The sequence below is a fragment of the Nanorana parkeri genome, unplaced genomic scaffold (assembly GCF_000935625.1).
Source record: "Nanorana parkeri isolate BGI_ZX_2015 unplaced genomic scaffold, ASM93562v1 scaffold524, whole genome shotgun sequence".
Classification (NCBI taxonomy): domain Eukaryota; kingdom Metazoa; phylum Chordata; class Amphibia; order Anura; family Dicroglossidae; genus Nanorana; species Nanorana parkeri.
Genome location: NW_017306792.1, coordinates 1,021,218 through 1,040,794, shown reverse-complemented (window position 1 = coordinate 1,040,794; position 19,577 = coordinate 1,021,218). Strand labels below are relative to the sequence as shown.

The 19,577-nt window shown below is 38.8% G+C and overlaps 1 protein-coding gene across 1 annotated transcript in view; it reads right to left on the bottom strand.

Annotated features, from left to right (window-relative positions):
- Positions 1 to 19,577, bottom strand: part of SIPA1L2 (signal induced proliferation associated 1 like 2) — a 130,754-nt gene that overhangs the window by 35,208 nt on the left and 75,969 nt on the right. The window contains exons 13-15 of the mRNA XM_018561436.1: positions 18,606 to 18,700; positions 10,097 to 10,467; positions 1,872 to 2,072 (exon numbers count right to left, since the gene is read on the bottom strand). Coding sequence (XP_018416938.1) covers positions 1,872 to 2,072; positions 10,097 to 10,467; positions 18,606 to 18,700 — 667 coding nt within the window. The remainder of the gene's footprint in view (positions 1 to 1,871; positions 2,073 to 10,096; positions 10,468 to 18,605; positions 18,701 to 19,577) is intronic.

Below are 19,577 nucleotides of genomic sequence, written 5' to 3'. Positions count from 1 at the left end.
CGTTTTTTTACAACGGCCGGCCGGGAGGTAGTAAAGGTAGGGGTCTGCAGCTCCCCGGCCTTGACACACGAACGGGCCGGGCCAAGGACCCTGGCGGGCCGGATGTGGCCCGCGGGCCGTAGTTTGAGGACCCCTGGTGTAGATATTGCACAGTATTTAAGCAGGTTTATTAGAAGTATTTAGAAGCTTTATTAGGCCGCGAATGTAAGAAGGGGAAATGAGCCGGTTTTTATCATCTCCTTTAGATTCACCAAAACTATGTAATAGGAGGAGACACCTTAACAATCCATTCAATTTGTATCAGATCAGGCATACCCATGCAGTACATAGTTTTATGGCAAATCCAAAGAAGATCAGGTATGCAACTATATTTTAGGTTGAGTGACGGAAACTATAAACAGAGGAAAAAGGGGGAGGGGGAGGGGAGAAAGAAGAGAAAATAAATAAGTAGGGGTGAAAGTGTCTTTCCAAAATGTCTGACTGTCCTAATATGGGTGCCATGGGGGAAAAGGAGCTCTGTTTGCAACTAAACCTAAAATTATTGCCAGTCACATGTAAGTTAGGTCCGATAAGTGGATGTTTTTGCAAAGCTTTAGTGAGCCCCTGAACATAACTTCACTATATTGATTTTGCGAAGTTGATATGTTCTACACTGTTAGTAAATCTACCCAACACAGCACCTGGGGGTTACCAGGCATCTGACACTGATGCTGAAGATCTCCGGATGTCATAGCTCCTCAAGAGAGTGAATAGAGGAGGTAAGAGAGGCAAAACAGGTAAGTAATTTACAGACACCTCTTTTTAACTTTTTTCAGGTGATAACAGTGTTGCTAGACTTTAGTTCGGTTGAAGTCTCTGTATTAGTAAGGCTGCATATACAGTAATAAATACGCTTTTTATTCTGCATTTCTTACATATTAAGTGCTGCAGCAACTGTTAAAATACTCTGTACTGTCAGCAAGATGGAGAGCCAGGCTGCTGCTCTCACAAACAACATAACAGCCAAGGTCTTCATCAGTCCCTGGCACAGTGCTCCAACCAACAGCACTGTTCAGAGATCATGAGGCACAAGCATAGAGTAAGTGTGTGAGAGCAGCAGCTCTCCAGAGTGCTGCCAGCTCAGGATATTTTAGCCTATTAATACACAGGGGGTTGATTTACTTAAGGAAATTACCCTGTTCACATTGGGAAAGTTTACTTTGCAAGGGAATTGTCCCTTAGCTTAGTAAATAAGGTGAAGTTCTGCTGACTTCCCCCATCCAATCATTTACAGCCAAAAAAAGTTTTTTTGTATTTCCTTGTATGTGCTTCTATATTCATTGCAAAGTGAAATTTCACCACATTCATCAAACTAAGGGAAAATCCCCTCACTGTATACGCAGTTTGGCTGCATTAGGGTAATAAATACAGAGGCTTCAACTGGGCTTTCAAAATGGGATGACTGCAGAACATCCTTTATGACTGCTTATTACTAAGTTTAGTATCTTTCAAACTTCATCCAGCTTCACCATCAGATGTGTTTTCCTCTTAGCTTAGTCATAGATGATCTATGAGGTATGGTCTTCTGAGAGAAACCCATTAGAATGTAGTGTTGAACGGAGTGTAAAAAGATCCCAAACTGACAAGAGTTAAAATATACTGTATGCATATGTTCAGTTCCATTATTGCCAGCATAGTGAGTGATGGCTATGGAGGAACCCCAAGTCCAAAACACCCACAACTGTATTAGGTGGTCTGGAGCTGTGGTATATTTATTTACCCATTTAATAACACACAGCACAGTGTAATTGTTTTAAAAAACTATGTAAGGAATCAATGAAAAAACATAATTAACATAAAGTAACAGTACATATCAAATAAATGCTTCTTACCCCTGACATTCTGTATCACATTCCCCAGGAGAAGTATCCTCTGACTTTTTCCATCCAATTACATATTTGCTCATAGACTCTTGCCTTTGGAAAGATTTCTTATGTGTGCCAGAATGGGGAACAATGTACACTTTTGAAGTATCCAGTGTTCCACTGTTTTTAGGACATTGTGATGAAGGGCTTCCTGAATGACGTGACCCACTGCAGTGTCAAGAAAAACAAACATTTAGAAACTCTGATAATGATACAATAAACAAACTGAATTAAACACAAATGTTTATTTTTTTTATTTTTACAGCTTAAACTAGAGGAACCTTTTGCAAAAATGGTAGTAGGGAGTCACACTCAACTAGACTTGTTCTTAGGGCAGGGCTAATGCAGAGACAGGAGAGGCTCCAGTCTCAGGTGCTATGGAGGAGACACATCTGGAACTGGAGCCTCTCCTTGCTCTAGTCATCTCCTGCAGTCTGCAGTGGCTCTCTATGAGAAGTCTGCAAAACTCTGCTGTTAGTGTGACAGTTGGCCTTGCTTTGTATTACAGTGCTGACCGCACTCCTGTAGATGCTGTTTACAGCTGATCAGCTGCCAAAGTTGCAGTAAAGCTCCACTAATTGTACCAGCAGACTGGCTCTCCCACTGTAATCTGCAGGGCTGGGTGTCAGTGTCAATCATGGGAGCAACATCAATTCCTCTATATGTTAAAAGTACTCTAACTTTTATGTTTGCTCATTGTTTTATCATATTGGAATTTGCTGATTGCATATACAATTAGCCTTTGTAAACATACGTATCTTTCCAGTATTATTAACTATAGACAATGATAAAACAAATTTGTTTTACACTAAACCAGGGGAAATTTCCGAGTCCAAGAAGCATTAAAAAAGCAAATAGTAGATTAGTTTAAAGTATTTACTAGAGACCCTTTTTATGCATATTGCAGTAGAACCGCAGCACTGCATTGACTTTGACCAACTGACCACAGAAAGTGATCAGACAATGAAATACAAAGATCTTTTTATATGTAAAAAAGATTCTTGCAGGGACGAAGGAGCATCACGACAAATGATTATCACAGATGTATGGTGGGTGGCCAACAATGAGACATAAAAGATCATTATTTTTTCTTTAAATTGATTTCTCATTTTCTGTTGGCTGCAGGTACACCTGGAGAGAGCCTATTGTACCTGTATCCAATCTGTCCTTTGCTACCTATGCTACAAGATGGAGGATCTCATAGATTAGAGTTAGGACTGCACTACACCGAGGGGCCTTGACGAGGCAGTGCGGCTTCCACATATTTTGCAAAAACTGTGCAACTAAAACCTCTGTTTTTAACGCTAACAGTTAGACAGTGTACTTTGTTTTTTTGCAGGCTGGCTGGTGTGTGCTGGGATTTTTTGTGTGGAAGTGGTGCATGCTGTGTTCCTTTCGTCTGTGGCTGGTTTTGTGGTGGACGCTCGATCAGCCTGCTGAGTATTTTATACTTACTTGTAAGTTACTACATTTTAATAAATATTTTATCTCGATATACTACACTATTGTATCCCTTTTCCCTTTGTGGTGTGGATCGTTTAATCAAGTGGGGGAGCTCCTTGGATTTCGTTTGGTGTTTGAGAGGAGAGATGATTACCGACATCCAAAGTGACAGCTGGAGGATCGCTATTGAAGGAGAGCACGCTCACCAATGCGCAGTATGACCATTTGAATGCATGGTCAGAAACTTCTGGTGAGTGTTTTTATTTTCTCATTATATATCAGAGGAGATCGATCATTGAAGGAAGATACTCTGGGATTTTCTTAGAGGCATTAGTTCCCAAATCGCAGTGTATCCTGGGGCCGAAGCTAGCCGAAGGATCACCCGAAGCTACGGCTAGATCCTTCGGCAGCTTAGTGAATAGACCCCTATGAGTTCAAATGGGCTTCAAAACTATTTTAGAGAAGTAAATATAAATTATTGCATATTGAAATTTCTTTTTGAGCCAGCAGGTGAACTTTTAGGCTCCTTTTCACATTTTATAGTCTCCTATAGAGAAAATGACAGGGCCAGCTTCATGCTGTTTAATGGTGGTTGGAGGTGCTGGCAAATGCACTGGCACTGAGGTGCCACACAGGGCAGGGTGGTAGCAGCAGCCCCCTAGGTGCAGGCAATAAAGAGATGCATTGTTTGCGTGCAGGTCATTTGGGTGACTGGAAAGTTCCAACAGCACTCATCAGAGACAGTGGTGTGGGACCAGTGCAGTGTCTCCTCACATTTCTCTGGTAAGGAACCACTAAGATCTTTAATACCTTCAGCGGTCTGTAAGGTGTATTCTTTCAACTGGCCATCAAAAAAGGTACATTCTTCCCAATGACAACCCAATATAAAGAGGCATTCTTTCCACTGAACACAAATGCAAAGGGACATTTTTGATATTAACAATGTGAGAGGAACAATCTTCTAATCATCACAAAAATAAGTAGGCACTTTGTCACTGACCAAAAATAAAAAGGGCCACTTCTCCACTGATGACCAATGTAAAGGAGCACTACACTGATCACTATGTAAGGAAGGTTTATGCTTACCGCTAATGTAAGACTGATCACCATGTATGGTGTCTACACTGAAAAACAATGTAAGGAGGCACTTCTTGCAATGACCACCAATTTAAGGAGGTATTACATGGACCACCAATGTAAGAGGCACTACATTGACAACCAATGGAGGGGGACAAAACCTTGACCACCAGCGTAATTAAGCAAAGCAGTGACTACCAGTGCAAGATGACAAAGCACTGATCACCAATCTAAGGGGGTACAACACTAACCACTAATGTGAGAAGGTACTTTGCCACTAATCACCATTGTAAGATTCTCCACTGACCGCCAGCCAAAATAATTTAGTCATACTGAGAGAGTTTAAAAATGATCTGTTCTGGGTATGAAATATACTAGAGGCACCACTTGCTGACCATGTTTGGTAGGATGTTTCTCCTCCTGAAGACACTATGCCTCAGACTTTGGGAATGTATTTCCAGTTGGCACTAATGATATCTGTTGAGTGGTTTGTTTATACTAAATTCCTGTTTTATTTCTTTCTGTGTGCACTATTTGTCCTTCCTTTCAACCTCTGTCGGGTTCGTTCTCTATCTCTCTCTCACTCTCTCTCTGCATAGTCTTGCTTCACCTAGCATTGCCTTGTTATTTCCTTCTTTGGTTTGCAATTTGCATTTAGTTTTGCTGAATGTATATTTATGAGAATGATTTTCTTTGTTTTATTTGTGTGTGTATTGTATATGCTTTAAATAAATAGCCTCATATCTCCTTGTCTTTTGCCTTTCTTTTAGCGTAAACTGACAAATAATTTTTAGAAATCAATATCTATTGTGTGGTAGGAATCATTTTTTTTCTCCTCCTGATTCTAAGCTTATATATGTTTACCATTTTTAAAAAAAGAAGGCAATCTGTTCCATATAAAAGGTAATATAAAAAGGTTTTATACTAATTTTCCTCCTTTATTTTATGGCCAGGACTAAAAAACAAAAAAACATTTTACAGTGTTTAGAGACAGAGTACCCAGATTACACAGTTTTTAATTCTCTTAACACCCCTCTGCTAGGATTACCTCTTTTCCATTTTAAAATCTTCTCGTTTTATTTGTTAACCAGTCTTAAAATACTGTAACAGGTGGTGAAGCAAGCTTATACAATATTACTTTGTTACTATTAGTGATGGCAAAAATAGAAAAATAGCTAGATGACTATACATAGAAAAAAAGCTCAGGATTATTTACACACAGAACTGAATGACTCAGAGCAGTGGCTAATGACTTTTTGGATGTCGTTTATAGATCGTGCTTGAAAAGAGATGATTACTGCTTGTCTGTTGCTTTAGATAACTAATAGTGCTCTAGGAATTCTTTGCCTCAGATATAAAATATCAGTTTTACATTTTTTAACTCTAAAAAATAAAAATAAAAAAAATAATATTGACCTCAAAGCATTATAGTTTCACTTTTAAGAATCTTTATTAATTTTGCAAATCTAAGTTCTAACCATGAACTAAACTCTTTTGTTTTTATAATGTAGAACCAGCTGATGAACATCTAAGAATAACAGATGCAAAAAAATGTATAATGAGCTTCTTGCAATATGCAAACACAGATGAAACATTGAAGATGAGCTCTTATAAATCACTGCTCTGCCAAATGTCTGCAATTGTTCCCATATCTGCTTTTGTAATCAGCCATAAGCATCAGCGTTTAAAAAAAAAAAATTAAAAGAGGTAAATGCTATAATTCATGCACATTAACATGTACCCACGTGGTTTCTATGCCCCATCTATCTTCTATGAACTAAAAAACAACTCCATTCTGTGCAATAAAGATGAGGAGAGGGAAATTTGTCAGGAGGGCAGCCTAGGGAGTAAGCACTGCTTCTCCATAGATACTGTATGGTGAGTGAGCACTGAGTTAGCACAGCTGTTCTCAACCTGTGGGTCTCACTGTTGAGGGGGTCGCAGCATCCACTTCTGCTGCGCTAGGTGAGGGGCTCCTCAGCCTCCTCCTAACGCAGCAGTGTCAGTCAGCGGGAGGACAGCAGAGGCTGTGAATATAAAAGTGCCGCTATACACACTCTTTAGCCGCTGCAGCGATATCTAGTGGCCGGGGAGTGTGTAGAGCAGGGCTTTTCTATTCACAGCCGCTGCTGTCCTCCGGCCTCCCATGCAATGTGAGCTCTGCAGCAGGTGGGCGTCTAAGCAGTGCTGGGGCTGAGAAGGCTGCATGGAGACAGAGCAGGCAAGCAGGTAGCAGGGGCTGGGGAGGGTTTGCATTCTTGTGAGTGTGCTTCTATTTTTAGTCCCAAGTCCAACGCCTTACTAATTCTGGAGTCCAGCACTCCGTTGGGGGGGCACCATAACTTGGCAAATGTTACCAATGCCCTAGAAAGGTTGAGAACCACTGCCTTAGGACAAGAAGTGTAATAATGGCAGGAGGAGCAGGTGAAAATCAAGAGAAAAGAGGCTGAAAAAGGAAACTAATTTACTAACCACACACTGAAGGACTGGAAAACTGCACTATAATACATTTTTGTTTTTAAATATGCTTTAACCCCTTCGTGACGGGAGACGTACACTGTACGTCCAGCCACAAAGGGACCATATGACTCGACACGTACACTGTACGTGACGAGTTATTTGCTGCACTAGAAGGCTGCTAACCGCTGAGAATCAGCGGTTACCTTTCAGTAATAGATGTCTAACTATCTAGAGATCCATTACTGAAAGGGTTAACCTTTTTCAGACACCCGATACCTTAATATCGGGTGTCTGAGAGTCACAGCAAAGCAGACACACATGTCGGCTTTTGCCGGCATTCTGACAGCTCGTATAGATCGAGAGATATCTCTCTCAAGCTATACTGGCTTTTTTTTTTTTTATCTTTTGACTTTCAAGAATAGATACAAAATGTTATGTATTAGACACATAATGTATCTATTCTTGAAAGTAGAATGTTTAAGTTTTCTGAAACATTCACTGACAGCTGAATCCTGAACTGCTGCAGGATCAGTGTCACTAACTTATTATCGGCTGTTCTGAAGTTTGAAGCAGCCTGATAATAAAAAAAAATGTATTAATTTATCAAGCAGTAATAGTGAGATTAATTCACAATGACTGCCTGATATAATTAAATAAATAAAATTTGTCAGTATAAAAAAAGTGAAAAGTGTAAATAAATTAAAAAAAATAGTGAAAAGTGTAAAAAAATTAAAAATAAGGGACAAATAAATGAATGTATGTATTGCATTTTTTTTTAGCTGTGCTGGTTTTGTTAAAAAAAAATACTACGTTTTTTCCTCTTTTTTTAATTTGTATTTGTCCTAAGTGAGGCGTTAGACACACATATGTGATATAAATATATAGCCCTATCTGTCCTCTAAAAAACAATATATAATATGTGTGGGTGCACTTTGTAAGAAAGTATATTACTGACGTGGAAGAATCACACAGCAAAAATGTCAAAAGTGTATCAGTCATTTACGAACAGAAACCAAAAACAAGCTCAGTCATGAAGGGGTTAAAGAAAAACTCTTACCAGAAGTTAAAAAGGGTTGTTAAAGCCCCTCTGGGACCCAGTGCACATAGTACTTGTCTCCATTAAGCTCCACCCCAGGCATAAACCCAAATTATGGGCATTCCTATCGAGGGGGGTAAAGGCAGCTCTGAATCCACTGCCCCCTCGTATTTCTGCACCCCTCTTTGCTATGCAGACTTTAAACAAATACACAAGCCGACAACAGCACACACTAGCAGCTACTACACTAGTCTTTTCTTAGACAAATGTAGTACCTGCCAACATTTTCTGTTGTTGGCTTGTGTTTTTGTGAAGTGCTGCTCCCCAGCTTCTGTCATTCAAACAACACAACTACTACTGTAATAATTTCCTCAGAACTAGCCAGTTGCTGAGGGTGGTTGCACGTTCAGTCTTAACAGTACGGGGGGTGGCATTCTGGTGCTGGTTGTGTGGTGCCCCCCACAACCAGCAGCATGGGGACAAGGTGCTTTTCCAGGGGTCTCCACCTGGAAAAGCACCCTCCCAATGCTGAGGGCATGTGGCCTGGTATGGTGGAGGTGGGGTGCTCACTCGTCCCCCCCCCCCTTTCCTGCCCTGACAGGCTGCTTCCGGGATTTAAGAGGGACCCCATTTTTTTAAAATACTTTTTTTGGCGTTGGGGCTTCCCGTTAAAATTCCTACCAGACCTAAAGGGTCTGGTATGAATTGCCGGGAAACTGTTTTTTTTTTCCGTCTTACATGAGGGGTCCCCCATAACATTCCTATCAGACCTAATGGGTCTGGTATGAATTGGGGGGGAACCCACGCTGTTTGTTTTTTCACTTTTCTGCAACAAATATAGTTGGTAAAGATCATTTAACTCATCCGAAATTAACGAAATTCGGATTTCTCGGAATCGGAAACCTGAAACAAATGGACTTTTAGAACCGAAACCTGAAAAACGAAATAACGAAACATGCGAAACAAAATGAAATGAAACTAAACACATTTTTTGCCAGCTACATGTCTAAATCAGACCACAGTACTCGTAGCCCCCTGCAATTCAAAAAATATTTCACAAATTGAATTGCAATGTGTGAGACCAGCCTAGGAGTGCTAAACAAATTGAATGTTAGAGGAAAAGCCATTAACACTTTTACTGCATAAAGCAGGCATACAGCAGATCAGAACTGCTTCCAGCTGGTCAGCTCAGTATGCCTTACTTTGGCTACATTCCCCTCTGCTATAAGCTCATGGTCACTGCAGCGACCATATACTTGTAGCAGAATATGGTCATCTAGACTGAACTACTTAATGAATATCTGTCATCAGTGGCTGACAGGCTGCTGTCTGCAGCCATTTAAAATGGTGATAGCAAAGAAATTAACAAAAAGGTTTAACAAATAAAGTTGAACATAAAATGTAAAAACACGCCCCATAAAATTTTGAAAATTAGCTTTCCCTCCGTATACTCAATAATAAAGCAAACACTACATAAAAAACGATGATTGCGCCACACAATAGGTATTGCCGCATACGCCAGAGTGACAGCAAAAGTTCTGGGGCCAATATTTAAAATTGACTCTAAACTGATGACCTCTACAGGCTTTTAAAGCATTGCTAATGGACAATTTGGGGTACCGTAGTTTGTTGCTATGTCACATGCACACACAATTTTTAAGCTTAGCATGCTGGGTATCTTTTTACTTGGCATAACCTCCTGTTCTATATTTTATTAAAAGAAATAGGTATTATATTGTGTTTTGTGCACTAAAATTAACTTATGTGTATCTTTACTGAAATATTGGGCTTGATGGCATTGCGCTAATATCATGCGACATAAAAACTTTAAACTACTACCATTTTATTCTACAGGTTCTCTGCTTTCGGGAAATTTAGGGGGGTTTTAAGTAGTTCTCAGGCCCAAAATGTGGATTATGACATATGTGCAAAAAACTTAAAAAACTATTCTGGCAGTGAAAGGAGGGCGGATGGATAAAAAAAACACAAAGATCAGAGGGGGGTCGCAGAAAAGGCCAACTGCAGCACAGCAGAGTTTTGATTACTTTCTCATCACTAGTACAATTACAGTAGGTATAGTACTCAATAAAATTTAAATGAGTTGAAAAAATATATACATTCTAAAAAAATGTACAGTCAGAGATCCATTGCATAGAAACAGCAAAAACAGAATTACCTGGAATGTGAGGACAACTCACTAAAATCTCCAATGCTTCCATCTGCTGTGTAACTGTGGACATAATATAGGTTTCCATGGTCATTATCTGGTACTGCATCCTCTGAGGAGTTGTTCCACGGAACCATCTGTTCTGCTATATGGTGTGATCTGCTGCTTGTATGAAGTACTGAAGCCATAGCTTGTGAGGGCATGCTGCATGGTGCTGTATCAATCCCACTGTCTGTTGAGGCTCCTTTGATATATGTCAAGCCAAGTAATTCAGGGTCCATGAGGTCTCCAGAACAGTATGACTTCTCATCACTATTGCTAGATGCACTGCTGGAAAGAGTATTACTGCTTGAATGGGTCAAACAACTCCGATCTGTAATCTGGAACATTTAGAGACAAAAATACCATATATGTAGGTACCAGATATACATTTACATTAGAGTGAATTTCAATACAATTTTAAAATTCACCCAAAAACACATTTTAACAGCATTTTATTTTTAAAAATATTTTTGAAAAATCAGCTGTTTTTGTACCTTGAAAGCTTTCACATGAGAGTGTGTTGGTACAGTATTACTCATCGTTTTGTCATGTATATCAAATATTCACAAAGGTCTGCTCTGAAAGGTAAACAAAGGGGCGGAGCGAGTCTGCTCGGATCAAGGGTCTGGTAAGGGATTTTGGGGGAACCCCACGCATTTTTGTTTGACATGAAAAAATTCGGATACGTTCAACTTCGTTATTTGTTTCATTCGGACGCATCCAAATGTCCGAAATTGTAGGTTGACATTCGGACGAGAATGAATGCACATGTCCACTCTGGTTAATACAATATACAGATATGAAAGCTGAAGTAGTTAAAGTGTATCTAAAGCCAAATCCTTTTCTTTGTCTGTTGCTGCGGCTAAAAAAACAAATACTATCCACAAATGAAAAAAGTGAAAGTGTCAAAGTAAGAAATCTATATAGGATCAAACAGAGATCACCGTGCACATGCACAACACCCAACGGAGAAGATTTTTAGAAGAAGCTCTTCAGTGCTAAGGAGGCCCTACAGTCATGATCTAATCAGAGCAGGCACAGGTGAGCAAGTATTTTAAAAAGGGCTGAAAACACATATTAATGTGTTTGCACTAAAAGTACATTTACACTCTATACTCAGTTATAAGCGAATTCACTTCTCAGAGCGGTATTCACATATAATAGGCCTGATTACTCTGCAGCGGAAGTTTGGAGCTTTGTTCAAAAAAGTCCCCTATGCTGGGCACACACCTTACAACCATCGCAAGACTCTTGTCTTGCGATGGTTGTAAGGTAATTAAAAGAACGTACGATCTGCCCATCTTGGACAGGCAGATCGTACTTGCGATGATCGCAAGAGCACACCGCTGAGGGGTGGGCTTCCGATGACCGCAATGCTGAACGGGCAGTGTGAGCTTGCGCACACCGGCCCGCCCCGCTTTTATCTTACGAACATGCTATACACCCGCCGAAAATCGTACGATTCTCGGCGGGTTTTCGAACATGTTCCTAAGATAAAAGTTGTGCAACCTTACAGTAGCAGAGGCCGCACGCCTTCCACACACCTTGCGATAATCGTACGATCGCGGGATTTCCCACGATTATCGTACGATTATCGCAAGGTGTGTGGGCACCTTTATGTACTCATGGTGGTCAGTGTATCTACTAACAATGAGATCAATTAACTAAAAGTTATCTCATGAGATAAAATAGTCACGTGACCTGTTTTTTTTTAGTGAAATATCACATGAGATAAGCAAAAAGTCAATTCATTAAAAACATATGAGATAAATAAAGCAAAAACTGAAAAATATGAGATAAATATCACATGAAATAAATTTAAGTCAAGTAAAAAAAAAAAAAGGTTTGAGTTAATTATCACCTGGCTGAGGCAGTCAGTATTTGCAGTCTGTCAGCCTGTGGCCTTGTAAAAGTGTTCATATCCACTAATATGAGGCAACAGAAGTATTTGAGAAGACATTGCAGGAATATAAATCAATCCGGGGGAGGATACAGAGAAAAATGCCACCTTAATGGCAGAAATGGGACCAAATAAAAAGCGTTTTTATGCCGTGGATGGTTTTTAGTGTTATGGGTGCAAACGGGTGCAACCATGTGCCTTTTTTCACTGGAAATGACCGTATTAAAAGAAAAAGGTGAAAAATAAAGCCTAAAGTTTGAGATAAATATCACATGATTTGAAGAAATATCTCATTTGGTAAATAAATCAAAGATTTTAGTGAATTGTACACTCAAGAGTTAAATAACTCTTGAGTTTTTTTACCTTGACATTTCATGGGGTCTTTAGCTCTGAGAGAACTAGGCCCAATCTCTTTAATTGCTTTCCAAGCATCCATGGGGTCTGCCTGCCCTGAGCAGCAGCTGGTCAGCAAGAGTAATGTCATTAGGTACAACTCCGCACAAGATTAAAAAGAACCACAGCAGTCCAATTTTTTGATTATGTTGTAGTAAAAGAGAGGGTCAGAGCCAAACAGACAAGCAAACATATTGATAAGCCTTAAAAAGATTTTCTTTCTTTACTTATTATATGATCAAGGCTAGCAAATATATTTTTAATCCTTTCTGCTCACATAAATATAACATTGTGCATATTAATATTTTGTCTTTTCATAGTATGCAACCAACAGCTTTTCACTTTTTTTCCAAGCTATCATTAGCTGAAAACCCAAAAAGGTAAAAAAAAAAGAGCTGAGGAGTCAAAGCAGTGATTCACCACCCTCGCTCATTATTTTCACAATTCATTCCAGTTCCATGTCCATGAAATTCAGTTTAGGACCTAGTACCCAAAACTGACCTGGATATTCTTTGTGCAGTGCAAAATGTTGACCCTCTCTTGAGTTTTTGTTCTTTTCATACAAAAGTATCTTGGTAGCTTTAGAAGCTGCATGATGTTATTGCCTGTGACTTACAAGTACACCGAGATGTTTCGTTCCCACTCACTGCAAAAATCTCCCTCGAGTTTTATGTCCCATGCATATTTGTAGCCCTCAAACGTTTCCACATTGAAATACATTTTCCATTTATCTATTGTATCGAAGTCATCTTACATGGATCGTAAAACACTAGAGGACCGTTGACTAATAGCACGAGTACATTTCTTGCTCCTATCTTCTCCTAGTTTATAAAATTGTCAGGTCTACTTATTTGTTTCCACTACCTCTTAGTATTGATGTCATTATGTTGTTATTAACATGTTTTGATAGAGATTTATGGGTTAAACTCGTTTATCTAATTGTTATACCACTTATTCTATTAGGTTTGTATAGATGGAAGTTGTGAATTTGATGTAAGCCAACATAGTGAGGTTGTTTACCACAGGCTGATCACTTTGCAAGTTAATTTTCACAAGGGAATTTTCCCTTAGCTTAGTGAATGGGGTGAAACTATGCTGACTTCTTTTATCCAATCATGTGCAAGAAAAAATATTGTTTTTAAAAAAAAAGTTTCCCTGCACATGATTAGATAGTCTTTGCAAAGTTAATTTCCTCCACCTTCACTAAGGCCTATTTGCCTTTAGTAAATCAATCCCACTAAGTTAACCTTTTCTAGCTTTCTTCAGTTCCTTTGCATTGAAGGCTTTGGGCCTAAAAATCGAAATATAGCATAAATCTGCAGAAGAACTAAAGATGTTTGTGCTGAATTTACCAAGGTTGTTATCATGCAATGATCTATTTTTATATCTCGTTTTCTAAAGAAAAGGCTTATAGAAACAAGTAGTTGTATATATAGATAGATAGATAGATCTATATCTATCTATCTATATATAGATAGATATAGATCTATCTATCTATCTATATATACATATACACATACACATACACATACATACATACATACATATATACACAATAACATAATTTTCATGAAAGTTACAAAACTTGTGTATTTATGCACACAAAAGCAAAAGTGTCACTATTTATATTCCATAAGCTATACTGTAAACCTTACTCTTAATTGTATCATTCATGTAATGCTAAACATAAGAGTACTAAATGGAAAATCCAAACTTGCCCTTAGCTATAGTAAATATGATAAAAGAAGCAGCATAAGCCATTCCAAACAATAAGGGGTCTGCTTCAATCCACAAAATCTTTGCAGTGTTCTAATGTGTTCAGCCTTAGGTAGACAAAGTGCTTCATGCTTATATTCTCTATTTACCATAAAAAACTTTTTTTCTTCCCCCCATACATTTAATCTTATCAAAAAACATTAAATAATGATTTTCTTAAGTGTAAACATATTTTCCCCCTTTTTTAAGTTTGTAACTGATTTTTGTATGTGTGTATTCAATGGATACAATTTTAACACAGGGAGAACATGCAAACTCCATGCAGATAGCAACTGGGCTGGTATTTGAACTAAGGAATCCAGTGCTGGAAGGCAGCAGTGCTAACTAGTAGATAGTGATGCACCGATACAGAAACCAGTATCGGTATTGGTTTCGATACCGAGTATTTGGGCAAGTACTCGTACTTGTAATTACCCCCGATACCAGAACTTCCGGTCACAGTGCCGCGGGAGAACATGGAACTGACTTCCCGGCCAATTAGGGAAACTGGGCAGCGGGTAATAACTCGCCACCTGGCTTCATGATCACCCGGGAAGTCGGCTCCATCCTGTTTTGCTGGCCCGATGATGATTGACTGGGAAGCCAGTGTCCCGGCCAATCAGCATCGAGCTGGCCAAACAACATGAAGTCTGCTTCCCGGGCAATCAAGAAGCCTGGCGGCGGGTAATGACACGCCGCCCAGCTTCCTGATTGCTCGGGAAGCCAGCTCCATGCTAGCGGAAGTACCGATATTGGAACTCCATATTGGGAGTACCGAAAGCTAAATATCAGTACTCATACTCAATACCAACAAAAGGGTATACTAGTAGGCCACTATGCTGGGAAAGCAAAGTGGTTAAATATATCAATTATTCTGTGCCAATATGAAAAAATAATGACAGTTGTCAGAAGGAGATTAGTATGAGACATCCACACCTTGAAAATAAAAGAAAAAGTTATAAGATGAATTGGAACAAATTGGAACATTAGGGGAATATTCAGTTACCAGCTGTAGCCACTGAAAACCTACAGTGCTAAATAACTCAAATGATTGCTAAAATTTAAAAAAATGAAAATAGCCTTCCCAACTTTAAAGCCTGAGGTATAAAGAAAACACATCTGCAACAATAGCAAAGGAGGCAGACATAGTACTAGCAACAGCAAGCAGTACGACTTGCTTGAGCAAAGGGTTGTTGGGTCTGCAAACTGGACCATAGGCCCATCTATGTGCTTTCTTGTTGTCCAGCATCCTTTTAAAAACAGTTTAGTGCAGAGGTTTGCATTACTATACAAATGCACAAAATAGTCTGCCTCTGATGTGGGGAAAAATTAATCAGGTATCGAGTGAACAATTTCAGCTACCTCTTCTCAATATTAATGAATAAATAGACATTGCAGAATGTATCAGCACCACCACCTTTACAGGTATCTGCCAACTAGCCAGGACCACGGTTAAAGACTCTATTCCTGCTCTTTTCTCACTAGCGCTGTTAATTCTGATACCACTATAATGTAGCCCATCAAGCCAAAGAAGAAAAAGTTACATTTACTAATTTCTTTATCATCAACAGCCTCCACGCTAGAGCTACTCCAGGGCTGCTGCTACGAAAACAATTACTGTCACCATCATGCCCAATTTTTACAACACTTAGCAAAATAGAAATTGACCAGAAAAAAAAACTTTACTTCTCTCTAAACAACAGACATAAAACCAAGCCGCAACACTGCCATGCAGGAAAGCATGTTCGGAAAATGAACAAAACCGCCCACAGCTCCCCTGAAATCTACAAGTATATAGAAGATTTGTAAGTATTTATAGATGATGAAAAAAATACTCATCCATCTAACCAACCGCTCAGTGTCTCCAACTCACCTCTGTCAATCCCTACACTGGCTTCCAATAACCCAAAGGATAAAATTCAATTTATTAACAACCACTTACAAAGCCATCCACAACTCTGACCCTGGCTCCCACCCTGACTGCCTTTAGGCGATCCCTTAAAGGAGAACTATGAGGTGACTTTCACTCAACCTCATAGTTTGAGCCGACGTGTGACAATGAAACTGTCACACGTCGGCTCAATAGATCGGGAAGTGTGCGAACACATACCTTCACTCGCTCACTTCTCGATCCTGTCCCTGCAGAGAGCCGTGATTGTCACTCACGGCTCCCTGTAGGGATTTCCCCCCTCCCCGCTCTGATCCTGCAGCCCTGACTGGAGAAACGAACGGGGGAGGGTACAGCTGGCTCTGCCTCTAGATAGGCAGAGCCAGCTGTCAATCATGCAGCTGGGTGGATCTCGACAGTATGCGGTATACTGAGCAGGGTCCCGTGACCCTGAGGAGAACTATGGGGGAAAACACTGACCACATAGTTCACCTTTAAGACTCATCTCTTCAGGGAAGCCTTTCCCACCTCAGCCTAACCACTGAACTATCACTTTCTCAAAGAATTCATCCCCACACAGCTACCTCCTCATGTATCACTTGCCCCTCCCTTTTAGATTGTAAGCCCTCACGGGCAGGGCCCTCCTTACCATCTTGTCTTGAATTGTATTGTGATTGTAATGTCTTCCTTATATTGTAAAGCGCTGTGCAAACTGTTGATGCTATATAAATACTGAATAATAATAATCCTAGATGTTGAAGAAATGTGATTCTCAACCTCTGCTACCATATTGTGGAAATGTGAAATATCATATTATTCATGAATAATTGCCCTAAACAACTGAACAATAAAGTAGAGTAAGCACAAACAGAACATCTAATAAAGATGTCACTATGGGGGTGATTTACTAACCTAAACACACGCACGCACCAGGTGCGTGTGATTTTCACACAGCAAAACGTATTTATCAACCAAAAAGTCTCTAAAAGCATATTTCCACTAATGCCATATATGGAAAAATCATGCACATGATGCATATATAATGCTGCTTCACAGTTTAGACAAAAATGGTTAGCTCATGCATTTACATTCCTGCATTCATCAACGCAAGCAACACAACATAGAGCTAATTTACACAACATCACCTTGCAATTCATGCAAGGCTTTGCACAACACACCTGCTGGGTGTGTACACACTACAAAGGTGTTTAGATTCCACCCATAGATCATGCTGGGAGGGAACACACTACAGAGGTGTATACATGTTCGTGGTGTGTTTATAAGGTGAGTAAATCAACCCCTATGTCTCCATTGCTATATAGAGGGATTTCATTGTTCCATATTTATTTCAACAGACTTAATAAAAGGAGCAATGCAGACAGTAATGACTAGGCCAAAGTGCTCAGTAACAGTTAGTAACCGGTTAGATTATAGTTAAAACATGAAGACAGATGATAAATTGATTGGTTGGTTGTATGCATTAGTTACTGTGCTTTGCCTTACAAAATTATCCTGACACTTTTTCTGATATGGCAGTCAATAAGAAATTCTTAGAAAAGATGATATTTAATTAAAAGTGCAAAAAAAAAAATAGTGGAAGTAACGTAGTAAACATTCTATCCAAACACAGAAATCAGGTTTAAAAGGAACATGTACGTACATGCCATAATATTACAAAACCTGTAATTCAGGGTCATCGAAATGTCTACTTAAAATCATATTATTTTGGAAGGGGCCCCATGAACTATATCCCATATGAGAGTTTCTGCTTTCTATCTTTTAGGGTGAAATTGTAATTTAAGTTCACTATTTTGTCCATTAAAAAGAAAAGGTACAGTGAAGATGAAGCAAAGTTACAAGAGTAGCAGTACATTTAGATCCTCCGGTATACCTGGCATACTGGGAGCGCCCATCCAAATATATCTTCTCTTAACTCATACTTACTCTATCAGTATCTACATATCAGAGAGCAATTTCCAGCATCTAGCTTGGTGATACAAAGACCCGATGCATTTAAGTAGCTGACACCTGAGTTTCTTGAAAGTGCCGGACATGTTGATTATCACCCAGTTCCCTCTCCCATACCTCGATTTACTCAATGTGACCCCATATTTTTGTTAAAAATGGGTATTATATTGTGTTTGTGTGCACTAAAATGAATCTATTTTTTCCTAATATTGATTTAATAAATATTTGTGCTACATTTTTTTAATTCTACAGGGCTTTTTCTTTTAGAAAATATACAGTTGTTTGAGGGTTTAAAGCAATTTTCTATTAAAAACAATTCAGATTTTCACGTGTGGGAAAAATGATCTAATTTTTAATGTTTGCTTAGGATTTTTACATGGATCAAAACAAATATAACTGCTGAAACCCCTGCATTACACTTTGATTTTAAAATGCTTAACTTGATAGAGCACTTTCAGACAGAGTAGACCAAAACCTTTAAAGAAATTCATACTATATTTGTTGCAACTGAATACATTATGATACAAATAAAATTATGATAAAGACCTGACAACAGAAAAAAATACACTCACATGTAAATGTCTGTTTGGAGATATCTTGCTTTCTTTCTGCACAGTCTTTTCTTTAAAGGAACCAATCATTTTATCCGGTGACATAAGCCAGTGTTCTAGTGGTTGAAAAAAAATACATTGTGAGGTGTATGCAGCAAATATAAAATAGTTTACTATGATAAATTAAAGTTACACTATTGCATAAACGTAAATAACCAACTTTTGACATGTGAAGTAGGATAGCTACATAGTTTGGAAACAAGTAGAAAAACAGATTAGCATAGTATATGTAAACCCTAACTGAAGGCATGTAGTTTGCTAAAAGCACTGTGTATCAAACAACGGACATTTAAAAAAAAATACTATTTTTATATTTTTTGCTGATTTTACAAATATTTTTTGCTGAACTTCTGCAATCTCTTTACAGCCACAGTCTGTTTACATGGCATTCCTCAGGGTGGATTCCTCCGGGTTGTCACCTCCTACAAAAAAAAAACCTGAACAAGGATTGCCATGGTAAGATCACTAGGTATTATTTTAATAAACGCTGCAGATTTAAAAACATTGAAAATAACTTTTGATATTATATTTCCATAATCTGACGTTTAAGTGTTTGGGTTTATATATACTTTAATATTACCTTACATGCCTCCAACCCATTTACAATTTGGGTAGCAAGATTACTCCCGTGTAATACAATGAAACGAGCAAACCAATAAATTACAGCTAGATTGACATTTCATCTTCAATTCTTCAATGATTAACCTTCACCTTGCTTGTCCATCTTATAGATAAGATAGATGATGTGGCAGAATTCTATGCCAACAATCTCATATCAATGACAGAAATATATATCTCAACACTCACACTGTATAGGACCCATGGGAAATATTGAATTTCTTTAGCCCCTGCCACCTTCAGAATACCTATTATGAAATGTTATTTTAGAGGTTACTGTCCTTTTCTTTTTTCATTTTATATGTTTCTCCTGTT